Below are 17,431 nucleotides of genomic sequence, written 5' to 3' on the forward strand. Positions count from 1 at the left end.
TCTGTGTTAACTAACTTTCTTCATCTGTAGCTATTAGAGTATTGCTTATCCTTACAAGATTTAAATAAAATAATCTGAAATAATCCAATACACTTTCTGTGTGTACAATTATTTGTTATTTGAGCTGACTGTTATTAACACTAGGACATAATAACCACTGTCATGAAGTCTAGGACAGTAACAAAATAGTAATCCACTTGTATCGGGTTTCTATCCCTTTTCTGCTCCCCTAGGTTGATCTGGATTCCAGGCACATTGGTTGGGTAACAAGTGAACTTCCAGGAGGGGATAATCACATCATCAAAATTGAATTAAAGGGTCCAGAAAATACACTGAGAGTTCGACAGGTTAAGGTCCTGGGCTGGAAGGATGGCGAAAGCACAAAAATTGCTGGCCAGATCTCAGCCAGTGTGGCCCAGCAAAGGAACTGTGAAGCTGAGACTCTGCGAGTGTTCAGACTCATTACATCTCAAGTGAGTGTCCTTACTACACATATTCTAGCACAGGATAAAATGAAATAATGTACTACTTCAGTAATAATATCAAGAGCCTAAGAAAGTATTTTGTTCAGTTTGTTAGAGATTGTTAGCTACAAGTTTGGCCCATTTTTTTCTTCTCAAAGCCCAAATTCTTGTATTTCATTTTGCATTCAAAATTCTGAAAAGTAGAGGTGTACAGTAAGAGTAGCATAGGAACATTATAAAGCTTGCAGAGTCAGCTGTTGAGTCCTCCAGCCGTCACAGAGGTAGTTCCTGCCATTGGGTTGCTCTCACCTCCCTGTCTCCTTCACCAGGTATTTGGAAAGCTCATCTCTGGAGACGCAGAGCCCACACCAGAACAAGAAGAAAAGGCACTGTTGTCATCACCTGAAGGAGAGGAAAAAGTATACAATGTATTTATTTATATTCTAAAAATATTTATTTCCCTATTCCATTTTCTTTTGTTCAGTGGAATAATCCATATTGCTATGTATTTGAATGTATATGTGATACTAGTTTCTGTGCAGTTGGTATTTTTTACTTATATTAGAAAGAAGATGAAGGAACTATCAGAAGATACTCACTTTTTGCTCATGTGTGATCTAGCTGGTATTTTAAGTAACAACAAAATTTGCTCCAAACCTTGGGCCGTTGTGTTTAAATGTCATTTGTAAAATCAGCTTCGTTGTTGACTATGCTGTGCACTTTCCTCCATCTTCTCTGTCCTTCACAGTTCAGCTCAAAACTACTGTCTTCTCCGTGAGCCTTCTTTATGATTGTTCAAGGGAAATCATGAAGAAGGTTCATGGAAAAGACACAAAGAAATATTTCCTCTGCTAAACTTCATAGTAATTTCTGTGTCTCTTCTTGGTTTCTCTCTTGTTGGGTTTATTGGTACACATGGTTTATTGTTGTTTAGTTGCCCAGTCATGTCCGAGTCTTCGCGACCCCCTGGACTGCAGCACTCCAGGCCTCTCTGCCCCTCACCATGTCCCAAAGTTTGCCCAAGTCCATGTCTAAGATAGATACATGGTTTGTATCTTCAACTTAATCAAAGCTTCCTAAAGACCAAGTACATGTCTGGTTTGTCTTTATATCCACCATGGCATAAACACACATGTGTGCAGTGAATTTTTATTGGAACAACCTGTCCTTTATATTGTCCTTGAAATTTCTTCTAAAGTGCATTTGCCTGACTTATTTGGTCTAAACTAAAGCACTGTGTCTAAGAAGAGAACTTCATCCATTTTCAGAAAGAGAAGTCAACCATGACTAGTCTCCATATTCTTGTGTATTTATTAATAGATGCTGTAAATACTCGTCTTGACAGTTCTCTGAAAGATATTTTCAAGGACTTAACCTAAGCTAACTCTGTGCCTTCTGACACAGAGGCAACTAAATCATCCACATTTTTCTATCTGGAATCTGTTTTTAAAAAAAAGGATTTCATAAACCCTGGTAATTATTTTTCAGCATCTTTTGGAGATAACATTTTGACAACTATAAGACTGAGAACTCATTAAGCTATCAACTGAATTTTAGCAAATGGCAGTTGTTTGCTGAACAACCTTGAGAACTGGTATCAAGCCCTCAAAAACCTTGCCTTGTATTCTTAAACATGAACAGTCATGCCCTCCCTCCCAAAACAGACCATCAGGGATACTCTCTAGTATATAATCACTCTATTAAATATGTGGGAAAATTGCACATGTCATAGAATTTCAGAGTATAATATTGAAGTTATTGTCCCTGGAATGGACAGAGAAGGCTTCTGGGAGGATATTAGACTTTGAGTTAGACCCAAAAGAGAATGGAGGAAAGTTAGATTAAAAGTATGAGAGGATGGGAGCATTAAAGAGGCTGGCCAAACAGTAGAAGAGTGTATCTTGAGGCATTGGGGATGAATGGGAAATGTTTGCTAGTGGTTGGATTCTAGTGAGATAATGTAATTTTTAAGGGAAACATTTTTTAAGTCAGATTTTTGAAGTAAAACTTACATACAAAATTATCCTACATACAAAATTATCCTTTTAAAATCATTTGTTTTGAATTTTGACCAATGTGTACAGTGGTGAAACCATCACAAGCAATTTTTAAAACACATCCCCCCCAGAATTTCCCTGCCATTCCTCTGCATTCAGCCCTCTGATCTCATTCCTCCCCCGTGGCAACCGCTGAACTATTTTCTGCCTGTTTTCTGCCTCTATAGTATTGCCATCCCCTGGTGGCTCAGATGGTAAAGAATCCACCTGCAATGTGGGAGACCCAGGTTCGATCCCTGGCTTTGGGAAGGTCCCCTGGAGGAGGAAATGGCAACCCACTCCAGGATTCTTGCCTAGAAATTCCCATGGATGGAAGAGCCTGGCAGGCTACAGTCCATGGGGTCGCAAAGAGTTGGACACGACTGAGCGACTTCACTTTTTATAGTGTTGCTTTTTCCCAGGTTTTGTTTAATGGAACAGTATAGAAAGTAGCCTTTTTGTCTGACTTTTTATAGGTAGTATAAGAACATGTATCAGTTGTTTGTTCTTTTGGTTGCTGAGGAGTATTCCATTGTGTGAGTTTCAGTCAGGTCAGGTCAGTTCAGTTCAGTCTCTCAGTCATGTCCGAGACTTTGCGACCCCATGAATCGCAGTACCGTAGTTTATTTATCCTTTCACAAATTTCTGATAGATGTTTGTGTTATGTCCTCTATTTAGCTATTAGTAATAAAACTACTGTCAGCGTTAGCATACAGATCTTTGTATGGACATGTTTTCATTTTTCTTGGGCAAATACCTGTGAGTAGGATTGCTGTATAATAAGTATATGTTTAACTTCCTAGGAAACTGCAGACTCTTTCCAAAGTGATTAAGCCATTTTACATTTTCACCAACATCCACATCTCCTTGACAATACCTGATACTGTCACTCTTTTTAGTTTTATACATTCTTATAGGTGTGTACTTGCATCTTGTGGTTTTTTTTAACTTTGTAAATACTTTTTATTATTCATGTATTCACTTTTGGCTGTGCTGGGTCTTTGTTGCCGCCCTGGCCTTTCTGTCGTTGCAGCGAGCAGGGGGCTACTCTCGAGATGAGGTGCACGTGCTTCTCATTGCAGTGGCTTGTCTTGTGCAGAGCATGAATGCCAAACCACGTGGGCTCAGTAGTTGTGGTTCCTGGCCTCTAGAGCACAGGCTCAGTAGTTTTGGTGCATGGACTTAGTTGCTCTTTGGCATACGGGATCCTCCCAGACCAGGGATCTAACCCATGTCTCCTGTGTTAGCAGGCAGATTCTTTACCACGGAGCCACCAGGGAAGCCCCTTGTTGTAGTTTTAACATGGATTTCACCAGTGACTAATGATATTGAGCAAATTTTTATGTATTTATTTGCCATCTCTGTACTACATTTACCAAAATATATATTAAGATTTTTTACCCATATTTCTTATATTGAGCTGTTTGTATTATTGGGTTGGAAGATTTCTTCATGTATTCAGGATATATTTATAGGTCTTCTACCAAATACATGTTTGGTAAAAATACATTTTCAAATATTTTCTCCTAGTCTGTGACTTATCTTTCAGAGAGAAGTTTCTAGTTTTGATAAAGTTCAATTTATCTTTTTTTTTTAATGACATGATTTTTGTGTCTTATCTAGGGTCACAAAGATTTTCTCCTGTTTTCTTCTAGAAACATTAGAAGTTTAGTTCTTTTATTAAGACCTATATATATTTTAAGTTTTTCTATACAGTATAAATTAAGAGTAGAGGTTCTTTTTCTTGATGTGAAGATATTTGATTCTTTTATTGCCATTTGTTGAAAAGACTATCCTTTATCAATAGTCAGTCCACCAGAAGTGTATAGGTCTGTTTCTGGACTCTATTCTATTTCATTAATCTATATGTACATTCTTACACCAACATCAGGCTGTATTGAGATTCAGTACATTCATTACTGTAGCTTAGAGAGAGATTCCAACCAAGTTCTTTTTCAAAGTTGTTTTGCCTATCCCAGGTTCTTTCCGTTTCCATATAAAGCTTAAAAGCAGATTATCAATTTCTTCTTCTTCCACAAAAAAACATAAATTCTTTTTTAAAAGCCTGCTGAAATATTGATTGGAATTGCACCAAAGTGCAAAGTCAGTTTGGGGAGAACTGACATCTTAATATTGAGTCTGGAAATCCCATGGACAGAGAAGCCAGGTGAGTTATAGTCCATGGACTTGCACAAGAGTCAAGACTTAGCAACTAAACAACAGCAAATCCATGAATACTATATTTAGTTCTGCCCATTTATTTAGATCTTCTTTAATTTCTGCCAGCAATGTTTTATAGTTCAGCTCTGTGTACATGTCTTATACACACTTTTTAAAATTGATCCCTGAGCATTTGATACTATTGTAAATATTTTTAATTCACTTTGCAGTTATTCATTTCTAGTACATAAAAATGCAATTGACTTTTGTGCATTAAACTTTTATCCTGTAGTCTTCTTAAGGGACACCTGTGGCTCAGTTGGTTAAGAATCTGCCTACAATGCAGGAACCCTGGTTCAACTGAACCCTGGTTCAGTTTCTGGGTTGGGAAAGATCACTGAAGAAGGGATAGCCTACCCATTTCAGTATTCTTGGGCTTCCCTGGTGTCTTAGCTGGTTAAAAATCTGCCTGGAATGTGGGAGACCTAGGTTCAGTCCCCAGAGGGGAAGATCCCCTGGAGAAGGGAACAGCTACCCACTCTGATATTCTGGCCTGGAGAATCATATGGACTGTATAGTCCATGGAGTCTCAAAGAGTCGGACATAACTGAGTGACTTTCACTTTCACTTTTTTTCATGGTCTTCTTAAATTTACTTAATAGTTTGAGAAGCTCTTTTGTAGTAACCTTGGAATTTTTCTTCATAGATAATCATATGGTCTTCAAAGAAAGCCGGTTTTACTTCTTTCTTTCCAATCTTGTGTTATTCCACTGGCTAATACTTTCAGTTACCATGTTGAATAAAAGTCGTGAGATCACATATGTTTGCCTTTGCTAGATTGGAAAAGGGAAATATTCAATCTTTCACTGTAGATTTTTTGTGACTGCGCTTAGTCAGTTTGAGGATGTTCCTCGTTTATTGAGAATTTTTATCAGAATGGATTTCTTATATATTTCCCTTTTTTCATTTTCTTTTATTCAGTGAAATAACCCATATATTGCTGTGTATAATAATCGATATGCAGTGTTTCCTTATATGTACTTCATTTTTCTTTAAGGAAGATGAGCTAGGTGAGTGATAACTGAGTGGCACAGTGTTTCTTTTTGGGGTGGTAAAAATGCTTTAAAATTGACTGTGGTGATGGCTGCACTTACCTGGGCATGCATATAAACCACTGAACTATATACTTTAAATGAATGAATAATACGGTATGTGAACTATATGTCAATACAGCTGCTTTTAAAAAGGAAAAAGCAAAATAAATTATGAAAGAAGTTAAAAGATCTTCCTCTCTAAAAGGAACTCATGTGTTAATGTGTATTCCACCTATACATAGCACACACACACACACACACACACACAAAATTTATTCTACAAACTTACTCTCCTTAGTAGATACAGGGTAACTGCAGTTATCCATTCTTTTTGAGTGAGCTTTGCCTTTCAAGTAATTTGCCCATTTCATCTGAGTTGCTGGATTTATTGGCATAAGTTGTTCATAATATACTCTTATCCTTAGACTCTATTGTGATATATCTTCTTTTTTTATATCTTTCCAGCTGTTTGCTTTGGATTTAATGTGTTCTTTTTCTGACTTCTTAAAGTCCTAATATGAGTTGAGATCTTTCTTTTCTCATATAAGTAATGCTGTGATTTTCCTCTTAGCACTGCTTTAGTGTCACAGATTTGAGTGTTGTTTTTTTTCCCCATTTCATTCAATTCAAAATATTTTCTGACTTCTACTTTGATTTATCCTTCACTTCTGGGTAATTTACAAGTGTCTTATTTAATTTCTGAATATTGAGAGTTTTCCTGATAGCCTTGTATTGTTAATTTCTACTTTAATTCCTTTGTGGTCAAGTGTGTGTGTGTGTGTGTGTGTGTGTGTGTGTACTATATATATATATATATATATATATATATATATATATATAGTTTGTATAATTGTATCACTTTTGAGACTATTAAGAGCTGAATTCTGGCTCATAGTAATGATATAGTTTAGCAAATGTCCATGTGCACTTAAATGAATGTGAACTCTGCTGTTATTGTTTGAAGAGTTCTATAAATGTGGTTAATTCAGTTGGTTGATAGTTTTGTTCAGATCTATAAGAGCCTTGCTGATAAGTAAGGTTCATTGTTTGCTCATTTGCTTGTATTAGGTACAAAAACAATTTGAAGTGTCCAGCAATATGGGTTTGTCAATTTAGATTTTAGTTCCCCTGGTTGCCTATATCAGCTTTCTAGTGGGCCCCCAAAAATTACAGTTCTATAGATGACCAGCTTTTCTCATTATTAAGTTGGGAGCAACATTCTCTTGTGGCTATCTCTATCCTAAGAAAAGTGAAACCAAGAGTCATTTTCAATTCTAATACAAGGGTGATTTGCCTCAGTTTTCTTACCTATAAAGCAGGCAGAACATCAGACGCCTTATGGGGTTTTTCTTAAGATTAAATAAGGTTGTGTGTATGTGTATACTTATATCTGTTTGTATATTTATCCCTTAAAACAGTGTCCTACACATGATGGGCTCTATAAAACTTCAGCCTTCATATTTCTTCTTGTGATAGGTTTCTTTGTTTACTGTCAGTGTTGGAATAACTTAAGAACACCACTATCAGAGAGTGTTGTTAGGACACTTCCTTTCTAACCAAATGTCATTTTCCTGAGTTGCTCTTCTAATAACCAAATATAGGATATGAACTAATAGTGTTCACAGTTTAGAAATAGATTTAAACAAATTGACACAAGTTGACTAGATTATAAGAAATCCATGAAATATACTTCTCTGAATTTCTTAAAGTCAGAAATTTTGTCTTTTTTATGGTCACTTTAGCCAATAGTGATTTCTTCAAACTTTTTATCCTTCTTCTTAGTGTTATAGATCTCAATTTAAAATGAATTTACCTTATAAATATACCTGTATAATTACTTATCAAGACATTTCAAAATGTCAAATATATGAATTTTATTAAAAGAGCCTGCTTCCTTTTTTTCCCCTTCTGTATTTAAAGGCAACATCAGATGCTGACCTGAAAGAACATATGGTTGGAATCATCTTCAGCAGGAGTAAACTGACTAACCTACAAAAACAGGTTGGTCAATAGTCATTTCATAATCTTCATCAGTTTTGTTTTTAGGGCATAAAGCATTTTCCAAAATTTATGGAGGCTTTTTTATGCTGACTCTTTTATAGGTCCTGCAGAATGTGTCTGCCTTTTTCTAGAGAGAAAGGAGTATGTTGGCATATCTGCATCACTTTAAAGACTTTGTTATGAATGTTAACTTTCTTACCTTGCTGCTCTTTGTTTTTCTCATTTTCAGGTAGATTGTTTCATTTTGGTGTCAAATACCCAGTTATATCAGATTTCATTTGCGTTTCCTGTGTTCCTTTCCCCTTTGTTTTTTTTTGTTTGTTTGTTTGTTGTTTTTTTTTTAATTATTCTGCTGAGCAGTTATAATGTTAACTAAACCAGTGTTAGATATTTCTAATTATTACGAGATGGTATAGTAGCACTAGGTCATTCATGTAATGGGAATTCACTTCGGGAATACCTAAATAACATAAAATTAACCCTTTCGAAGTCAAGTAAAATACTGACTTTTGAATTAGGTTGTAAATTGGCCCACTATTTTAACTTTCAACACCTTAAGTCATTTTTAAATAAATCACATAAATTTATTTGTGCTTTATCTTTTTAACAGCATTTTATTGACTTGTAGAAGCTACCAGCTGTAAAATGTGCTGTTATTTTCTGTCACTAAAAAAAAGGAAATTGCTGCCAATTAAATTATGAATTGTATCAATTACAAATCACATTATGAATAGAAATATGGGGGAAAAGATGCCTTAGAAGTGATTAAATATGGTGATTTGTTTTCATCTCATGTCTTAAACCACAGGCAAGGGAATTGGTAACCAGTATAGCATTCATTTCTATACTAATTGATTTAAATACTCAGGTTTTTAATCGTCGTTTTCCTTAATTGTTTTTAAGATATGTTAAGAGAATCATATGATGGAGAATTAACTGGGAGGAGGAGTATTAAATTGAATATCAACTAATATTCTTTTTTTTTTTAATTAGACCTTACAAATACACTTTTACATTTTCTTTATGTTGCCCTTGAACAGGTGTGTGCTCACATAGTCCAGGCCATTCGCATGGAAGCCACCAGAGTCCGCGAGGAATGGGAACATGCCATATCAAGCAAAGAAAATGCCAATTCCCAGCCCAACGATGAAGATGCCTCCTCTGATGCCTACTGCTTTGAGCTGCTCTCCATGGTCCTGGCCTTGAGCGGCTCCAACGTAGGCCGGCAGTACTTGGCCCAGCAGCTGACTCTACTCCAGGACCTCTTCTCACTGCTCCACACCGCCTCCCCACGCGTCCAGAGACAGGTGACTGCACATCTCCTACCTGGAGGCTTATTTTGTTACTTTTTATTTTTAATTAATTTGTTTATTTTAATTGGAGGATAGTTACTTTACAGTATTTGTGATGGTTTTTTCCATACATCAACATGAATCAGCCACAGGTATACATGTTTGAAACATTGTTAAAAATTATTCTAACAAAGAGAATCAGTGTTTCTTGTTTTTTTGGGGTTTTTGTTTGTTTGTTTGTTGGTTATAGCATATTTTGGTTTTTGGATTGTATTTTAACCCCATGTTTTTATTTTTGACTCGTTATAGTGAGAATATGGAAGAACAAAATATGTTCCATTTTAGTAATGTGCTATTGTGATAAATAGTATTCTGCTACTCAGCCTTATTACCTTGAAATATATAATGACCAAGTAAGAGATGTGTTTTTTTCTTGCTGCCCTGGAGTGGTAGTCATTTGAGAAATTAAATCAAGCTTAAATCATTTCTCTGCCCTCAAAACTTTTGAAGTCATAGAATGGCAGCTGGACTCAAAAAAAAGAAAAAAAAAGAATACTTTAAATAAAACACTGATCTTTTTTCAAAAAATTGAAGTATAGCTGATTAACAATGTTGTGTTAGTTTCAGGTGGACAGCAAAGTGATTCAAGTCACGTGTACAGGTTATCTATTATTTTTCAAGTTATTTTCCCATTTAGGCTATTACAGAATAATGAGCAGAGTTCCCTGTGCTATACAGTAGGTTCTTATTGGTTACCTATTTCAAATATAGCTGTGTGTATATGTCAGTCCCAAATCTTTAAATAGAATGTTTTTATTTTTCGTACCAGGTGACCTCCTTACTAAGACGAGTTTTGCCTGAAGTGACCCCTAACCGTCTGGCCAGCATTATAGGAGTCAAGTCTCTCCCGCCAGCAGATATCAGTGACATTATTCACTCAACAGAGAAAGGAGATTGGAATAAGCTAGGTATCTTGGACATGTTTCTAGGATGCATTGCCAAAGCACTCACAGTGCAGCTGAAAGCCAAAGGAACCACCATCACAGGAACAGCTGGCACCTCCGTGGGCAAAGGAGTGACAACAGTCACCCTCCCGATGATTTTCAATTCCAGGTGGGTCATTGCATCTGTTTTGGTACAAAAATAGAACAGAGTGAGCTACTGTTTGAAGGTTTCAGACACTTCAGATTCCATCTTGTTTGCTTGTTTACCAGAAATAGAAGCCATAAATGACTGACCTGTGTGTGAAAGAGGATGCTGTGTATAATAAAAGTGTCTTTTCAAATTAGTGGAGAAAGAAAAATTTGCTGAGTATATGATGTTAGAATACTTCCTAAGTCAAAACAAAAAACTATAGACCCTCTCACCATGTACACAGTAAACTTGAGATCAGCTGAAACTTCACATATTTTTGCTTTTAAACTCTACTAGGACACATTATAGAACATTTTTGTAATCATCAATTTGAGAAGACGTCCTTAAATCAAACACAGAACCTGAAGTAACAGGGAAAAGACTCAGAGGCTTGGCTACATAAAAGTGAAAGTTGTTTGTTTTTAAAATACAAACAACTGACTTGGAAAAAAAAATATTTAACAGTTAGTGGGCAATGAATTATTTGTCATAATATTAGAAGAATGACTACAAATCAGTGAAAAAACAAACCACCAATACAGATTTCTGCCAAGAATAGTCAGTTCAGAGAAGAAAAATTACAAATGCCAGGACTTCCCTGGTGGTGCAGTAGTTAAGAATCCACCTTCCAATGCAGGGCACGTGGGTTCAATCCCTGGTTGGGGAGCTAAGATCCCACATGCTGCTGGGCAACTACTGAGCCTGCAACTGCAAACCCACGTGCTCTGGAGCCCACGTGCCACAATGACAGAGAAGACTGCGTGCCACATCTCAGGGTCCATGTGCCGCATCCAAGACCCAACACAGCCAAAAATTATTAAAAATGCTTAAAAAACTACAAATCCCAATAAATAAAAGGTGCTTCAGTGGTAGTCAGAGAAATGTAGATTAAAACAATAGTGAAATATCTTTGCATTGGCAAACTGACATCTAATTATATTGCTAAAACCTTTTTGGATGTCAGTTTGATAACATCAGTCTATTTAAAATCTGCATATCCTTTGACCTACCAGTTTTACTTCTGTAGAACTGTTTCTCTCAAAAAACGCTCATACAGGTACAGAAAGATATTGTAGAGGGCTGTTTATTACAGAATTGTGTATAGCAGCAGAAGATTAAGGACATCTGGAATAATGCTAAAGAAGGAGCCTATTCATGACATTAAGCACCAGAATGTTACAAGTGTATCCCTTCCTTCGTGAGCTGAACTAAATGGTAGTAGATAAGTCACATAGTTGACATATTCTGGTGCAAGCGCTTATCTTTATGTGGACTGGTAACAAATAGTTTGTGTTTGTGGATCTATTTTGAATGGTACTATTCCAAAAGATGCATGCAAAAATAATGTTTGATATTTATAATAATAAACAATGAAATACTTGAAAGGGAACATATATCAGAATAGCTACTCTCTTAGAGTTGAAGAGATAGATTATGAGTAATATTGTGATTAATTTTCTTTTAAAATGCCCTAACCAATTGAATCATTTTAAATAAGTTTTTGTCCTATTCATTTGTAACTACTACTGGTTGGTTTACAAATGCTGACTTTTCTTTGCAGTTACATCCGTCGAGGTGAGAGTCATTGGTGGATGAAGGGCTCCACTCCTACCCAGATCTCAGAGATCATCATTAAACTTGTTAAGGATATGGCTGCAGTAAGTTCCCAGTAGAAACCTGATTAACAAAACACGTAGCATAATCATTGTTCAGACAACATTCATGTTATTTTGCCTAATTCACAAGCCCTGTTTAGTAAGTTCACTATCGCACACTTTGTCTTTTCAGTTGGTGAAAAATTTTCCTTTTGTGTAAACTGTGTGCATTTCAAACTTCCCAATTAATTTGCTTGAGAAATATTTCCATAAGTCTTCCAAGACTTAAAGCTTAAAAACAAAGTATACTCTTTGAACCCTACAAAGCAGCCTGAGTCCAAGACTCTAGCCAAGAAAAGGCCTTTTTCAGTGTGAAGTTTCTCAGTCTTCTGTTGTCACGGTTTATTGAATGTCCTGTACTGCTGTCCAGGTTTTGCTTTTGTGGGGAGATCCAAGAGTGTGGAGGAAAGGTAGTTACTTCTCAGAGTGCCTGGCTCTCTTACTTCCAGAAGTCCAGCCCGAAGAGGGCAGGACACTGTGGATGGTAGATCCTGAGAGGTGGAGTAAACGGTAAGCATTTTGGAGGAAGAGGAATTGAAATTGGAGCTGTGCCTTTAAAGATTGATAGCACATGGATATGAGATTAGTAAGCATGTTCTGGAAAAAAATGAAGTTCTATCACTTTTCCAGCAGCATGGACATTTCCTCAGTGGGAGAAATGGAGAATGTTTTCAGTTCTCAAATAGGCTTTCTAAGTATCTTCACTGGATGAACATATTTAGGAAAGATGTTTGGGAATACCAAAATTCTATAGTAGTGACATGTTGATGTTCAGTAAAAATCAAGTTAGCAAATTAAGGTAGTTGTAATTTAAATCCATTTATGCTCTTGGGTTCCAGTAATACTCCTCTAAAGCAAATCAGCTTAGATGTATGAGTTCTATGTTAAATAACAGGGTTTAATGATCAAAATGTCTCAGTCATAGACACCTTAGTATTTGTTATGTTTTTATCTAAATGTAAGGTGAAATGCCCTTGAATTCTGTAGGAAAAAAGTTCAGTTCAGTTTAGTCACTCAGTCGTGTCCGACTCTTTGTGACCCCATGAATCGTAGCACGCCAAGCCTCCCTGTCCATCACCAACTCCCGGAGTATACTCAAACTCATGTCCATCGAGTCGGTGATGCCATCCAGCCATCTCATCCTCTGTCGTCCCCTTCTCCTCCTGCCCCCAGTCCTTCCCAGCATCAGGGTCTTTTCCAGTGAGTCAACTCTTCGCATGAGGTGGCCAAAGTATTGGAGTTTCAGCTTTAGCATCAGTCTTTCCAGTGAACATCCAGGACTGATCTCCTTTAGAATGGACTGGTTGGATCTTCTTGCAGTCCAAGGGACTCTCAAGAGTCTTCTCCAACACCGCAGTTGAAAAGCATCAGTTCTTCGGCGCTCAGCTTTCTTCACAGGCCAACTCTCACATCCATACATGACCACAGGGAAAACCATAGCCTTGACTAGACGGACCTTTGTTGGCAAAGTAATGTCTCTGCTTTTCAATATGCTATCTAGGTTGGTCATAACTTTCTTTCCAAGGAGTAAGTGTCTTAATTTCATGGCTGCAATCACCATCTTCAGTGATTTTGGAGCCCAGAAAAATAGTCTGACACTATTTCCATTGTTTCCCCATCTTGGGAACCTAAATTTTTACATACGTTTCTTTTGAATCATCTAAATAGTAATTAGAGGTTGAGTTTATAATATGGTTGTACAGGATTTTTAAAGTATGCCCTTTGATCTAAAATTCCACTAGCAAAGTTTCCTTTTTGGTGAGGAATGTTAAAAGAACAGAATTTTCTGCTTTGATTATACCTAATCTGGTTGCTTATCACATTATTCTGTCCTGCTCGTTAGGGTCATCTGTCAGAAGCGTGGTCGAGAGTGACAAAGAATGCCATTGCGGAAACCATCATTGCCCTGACCAAGATGGAGGAGGAGTTCAGATCTCCCGTGAGGTGTATTGCAACAACTAGGGTAGGCTTCCTTGATTTGGTCAGCATTGTTGTTGCCTGTTCTTTTTCCTTATAGGTTTAAACAAATTTAAATCAATAAGTCAGCTTAATTTACTTTTTTAAAAAATTTACTTTATTGAATATAGTTGATTTATAATGTGTTAATTTCTGCTGTGATTCACATATAAATACATTCTTTTTCATACTCTTTTTCCATTACAGTTTCTCCCAGGACATTGAATATAGTTCCCTGTGCAATACAGTAGGACTGTGCTGTTTATCAGTTCTCTGTATAATAGATGGGATCTGCTAATCTCAAATTCCCAATCCATCCCTTCCCCACCTGCTTCACTTTTTTATTTTCGTATCAAATATTGTATTTGTTGAAAACGTATGAAGGGTTTTTTGTATTACAAGCTAAGTATAGTAATTTTTAATATTCGCTGTTGTTATGTGTTCTTTGTCATTTGTTTTTGTTATTTTTAAGGGCGCTAAGGGTATACTTCCCTCATAGCTCCACTTGGTAAAGAATCCGCCTGCAATATGGAGACTTGGATTCAGTCCCTGGATTGGGAAGATCCCCTGGAGAAGGGAAGGGCTACCCACTCCAGTATTCTGGCCTGGAGAATTCCATAGACTGTATAGTCCATGGGGTCTCAAAGAGTCAGACACAACTGAGTGACTTCCATTCACTATTAATTCAAGAATATACTGATTTTGTAAAGGATATACTGATTTTGTATTACCTATATGTCAGTGTACTGTGTTTCTGATGATGTTTCCTGATAACTTTAGTATCAGTGTGACACTGTGATAGACTGAAGATCCTTTAAAGACAAGGCCCCTACCTGCTTCATCCGTAATAGAGCCCATAGCCTACTTACTGAATATGTAGGCCTTACTTTTAAAAAGCAGAAAGTGTGCGCAGGGCACAGTGGGGCAGAGTCTCTTAGGAAGTGAGATTGCGTCCTTCAAATGAGAGATCTACTGTAGATCTTAACCTACCTAATATCATGTCCCATATATTTCCAAAAGAGATTTGACATTTCCTTGAAGCAGGGTAGTGTGACAGCATTAGGAAGAAGTAAAAACTGGTAGAAACTGCCTAAGCTGATCCTCAGAAGTCTGAAAAAGAATATACTTGTATTTCCCTTGGGCAGAAAAAGCCAATTGATGCCAGGTTGCCAGTGAGTGTGACTCTGGGACCCTTTCCCAACACACAGGCTGCACAGGTTCTGCAGTTGGCTCTCACCTTTCTCCTTGCACACTTTTCTTCTGGTTTTTCTTTCCCTGCTTTTCTTCTCTCTTTACTCCATGTCCAGTGACACTCATTTGCACTTCTCAGCGTTGAAACATTTGAGTCATTTTCTGTTTTTCAGTAGTGAAGTAATATTCTATGTAAAAATAAAACCTATGCTTTAAGCCTCAGAAAATTCTAAATTGTATTTGAGGACAATTTTCTAAACCTTGTAAGATGTTGACTTATTCCTGACAAAGTGTGTCAAGCCTGGCACTAGGCTGTTAGGTGCATACAGAGATTTCTGAGAGTCCCTTACCTACCCTACTTCTCATGGGACTGAAAAATTCAACAGCCCTTTCTCCCACCTTCCTTAGAATTCAGTGCCACTAAATGGAAAAATTTATAGGAGACACTGGTATATTAAGTATATAAATTTATGTATTGATATGCTATTTACACATTAGAATAATAAAGGGTAATTTTATATGTCAGAAAGACAACAGAATGGTTCATCAGAGCAAGTGGTTTATTCAGTACATGTTTGCGTTCCTGCTATGAACCTGGTACACACAGTAGTGGGCGTGTGTGCCTGCTACCACATCAGGAAGACCTGAGTACCTCTGGGGACCTACACTTTTTCAAGTCCAGCTAACATTGCTTAGCCGTGGCAGTGCCTGTCCTCTAAGTTGGTGGTATAACTGCGTTTCTTTCACCAGCTCTGGCTTGCTCTGGCCTCGCTGTGCGTTCTCGACCAGGACCATGTCGACCGCCTCTCCTCAGGGAGATGGATGGGAAAGGATGGACAGCAGAAACAAATGGTAAGATCAGAGTTACTTTATACAAATCTAGCTTGTTTTTCTTTATACTAAGCTTTAGCCTAGCTTTACTCCACGTGTCAAAATGCACAATTAGTGGAGCTCTTAAAAAATTGCATCACACGGCCCAAGTTCATCTCACAAGTCTCTGCAGTTAGGGTTTCCTCTTCATAGTGTATTAGGGGATTTAATTATATTGAAAAAAACTCCTTTCTTCTCTGAGTCATGCTTGCATCATATCAAAAGTTGGTTTTAGCCAGACTCTGATTCTGTATCTAGATTTTGTACTAAAATGTCTTATGAGAAGAAGGAAATAAAACAGTAAGAGAGCAACATGAGATACAACTTATTCACAAATATACTTAGAGGTTGTGAAGTATCCCTTGCTTTACCAGAAGGAAAAACTTTATATAGGCCAAACATTTCCTAAACATTCATGTGTCCAAAATGCATTATTTATTCATTTGGCATACAGAATGTTTGAATATAACAGGAGAAGTTTTCTTAAGTCTCTAAAAAAAAGTATAATGTTTATTTTGTTCATCACTGAACATACGTAGCCCATTAATCATGGATTTGGGGATTTTTTATAATTAAGTACATTTGCCATAATTCTGTTTAACATTCAAATTCTAAATTCTTATTAGAGTTCAGAGTAACAATCTGATCCTGTTGTAAATAAATCACATTCAGGGTGTATGAGTATTTAAGCCTTTTTGGTTAATCTGCTGTAACATATGGAAATGTCCTTTTCTAGCCAATGTGTGATAACCATGATGACGGTGAAACTGCAGCAATCATTTTGTGCAATGTATGTGGAAACCTATGTACTGACTGCGACAGATTCCTTCATCTGCATCGGCGGACCAAAACTCATCAAAGACAGGTGACGATTTCTGCATTTACATGCATAAGAGTGTTTGGAACATAAAATATATTCAGTGAGAAATAAATATGGGAAAGAGACTTGATGTCATGGGGGGAAAAAAATGGACCTTGGAATCAAAGACCTTGGTGGAATTCCCAGCTGTCTCATTTACCAACTGTGTCAATCAACAATGTCGTTTAATCTCTGAGACTTGGTTTCCACATTTATAAAAAATGAGATGGTTGTGAAGGTTAAAGAGAAGACTAGAAATACCTAAAGTTTCTTAGAGTGCCTAATAAAGCTGTTTTCATTATTGCATAATTAAATTTTATACATTTTCTTTCAGAGTGATAAATTTATTTCCCTCTTTTTTCTAATGATACCATAGGTCTTCAAGGAAGAAGAAGAAGCTATAAAGGTTGACCTTCATGAAGGTTGTGGCAGAACCAAACTCTTCTGGTTGATGGCATTAGCAGATTCTAAAACAATGAAGGCGATGGTGGAATTCCGAGAACACACAGGTAAACAGATTTAGGAGTGAACCATGCCTAGCAAGTAGAGTGAACTATCCCTACTGAGTATGGTTAAACTAGATGTTACTTTAATTTAATTATTTAATGTGAATAATTTTGAGTGTTTTCTGATAAGTGATTATGACAGCATTGATCACCATCTATATTTTTATATCAGTGTTCTATATTATAAACTAGCTGTGTGACCTTAAGCAAGTC

At 36.8% G+C, this 17,431-nt stretch overlaps 1 protein-coding gene across 5 annotated transcripts in view; it reads left to right on the forward strand.

Annotated features, from left to right (window-relative positions):
* Positions 1-17,431, forward strand: part of MYCBP2 (MYC binding protein 2, E3 ubiquitin protein ligase) — a 269,075-nt gene that overhangs the window by 240,643 nt on the left and 11,001 nt on the right. For 4 of the 5 annotated variants that reach the window (XM_018056490.1, XM_013968297.2, XM_018056494.1 and 1 more), the window contains 10 exons: positions 234-473; positions 794-892; positions 7,675-7,755; positions 8,796-9,062; positions 9,877-10,160; positions 11,743-11,839; positions 13,680-13,799; positions 15,734-15,835; positions 16,590-16,718; positions 17,089-17,221. In XM_018056490.1, coding sequence (XP_017911979.1) covers positions 234-473; positions 794-892; positions 7,675-7,755; positions 8,796-9,062; positions 9,877-10,160; positions 11,743-11,839; positions 13,680-13,799; positions 15,734-15,835; positions 16,590-16,718; positions 17,089-17,221 — 1,552 coding nt within the window. The remainder of the gene's footprint in view (positions 1-233; positions 474-793; positions 893-7,674; positions 7,756-8,795; positions 9,063-9,876; positions 10,161-11,742; positions 11,840-13,679; positions 13,800-15,733; positions 15,836-16,589; positions 16,719-17,088; positions 17,222-17,431) is intronic. The other variant, XM_018056491.1, reaches the window with a different exon arrangement.

This window comes from Capra hircus, chromosome 12 (genome assembly GCF_001704415.2).
Source record: "Capra hircus breed San Clemente chromosome 12, ASM170441v1, whole genome shotgun sequence".
NCBI classification, from domain to species: Eukaryota; Metazoa; Chordata; class Mammalia; order Artiodactyla; family Bovidae; genus Capra; species Capra hircus.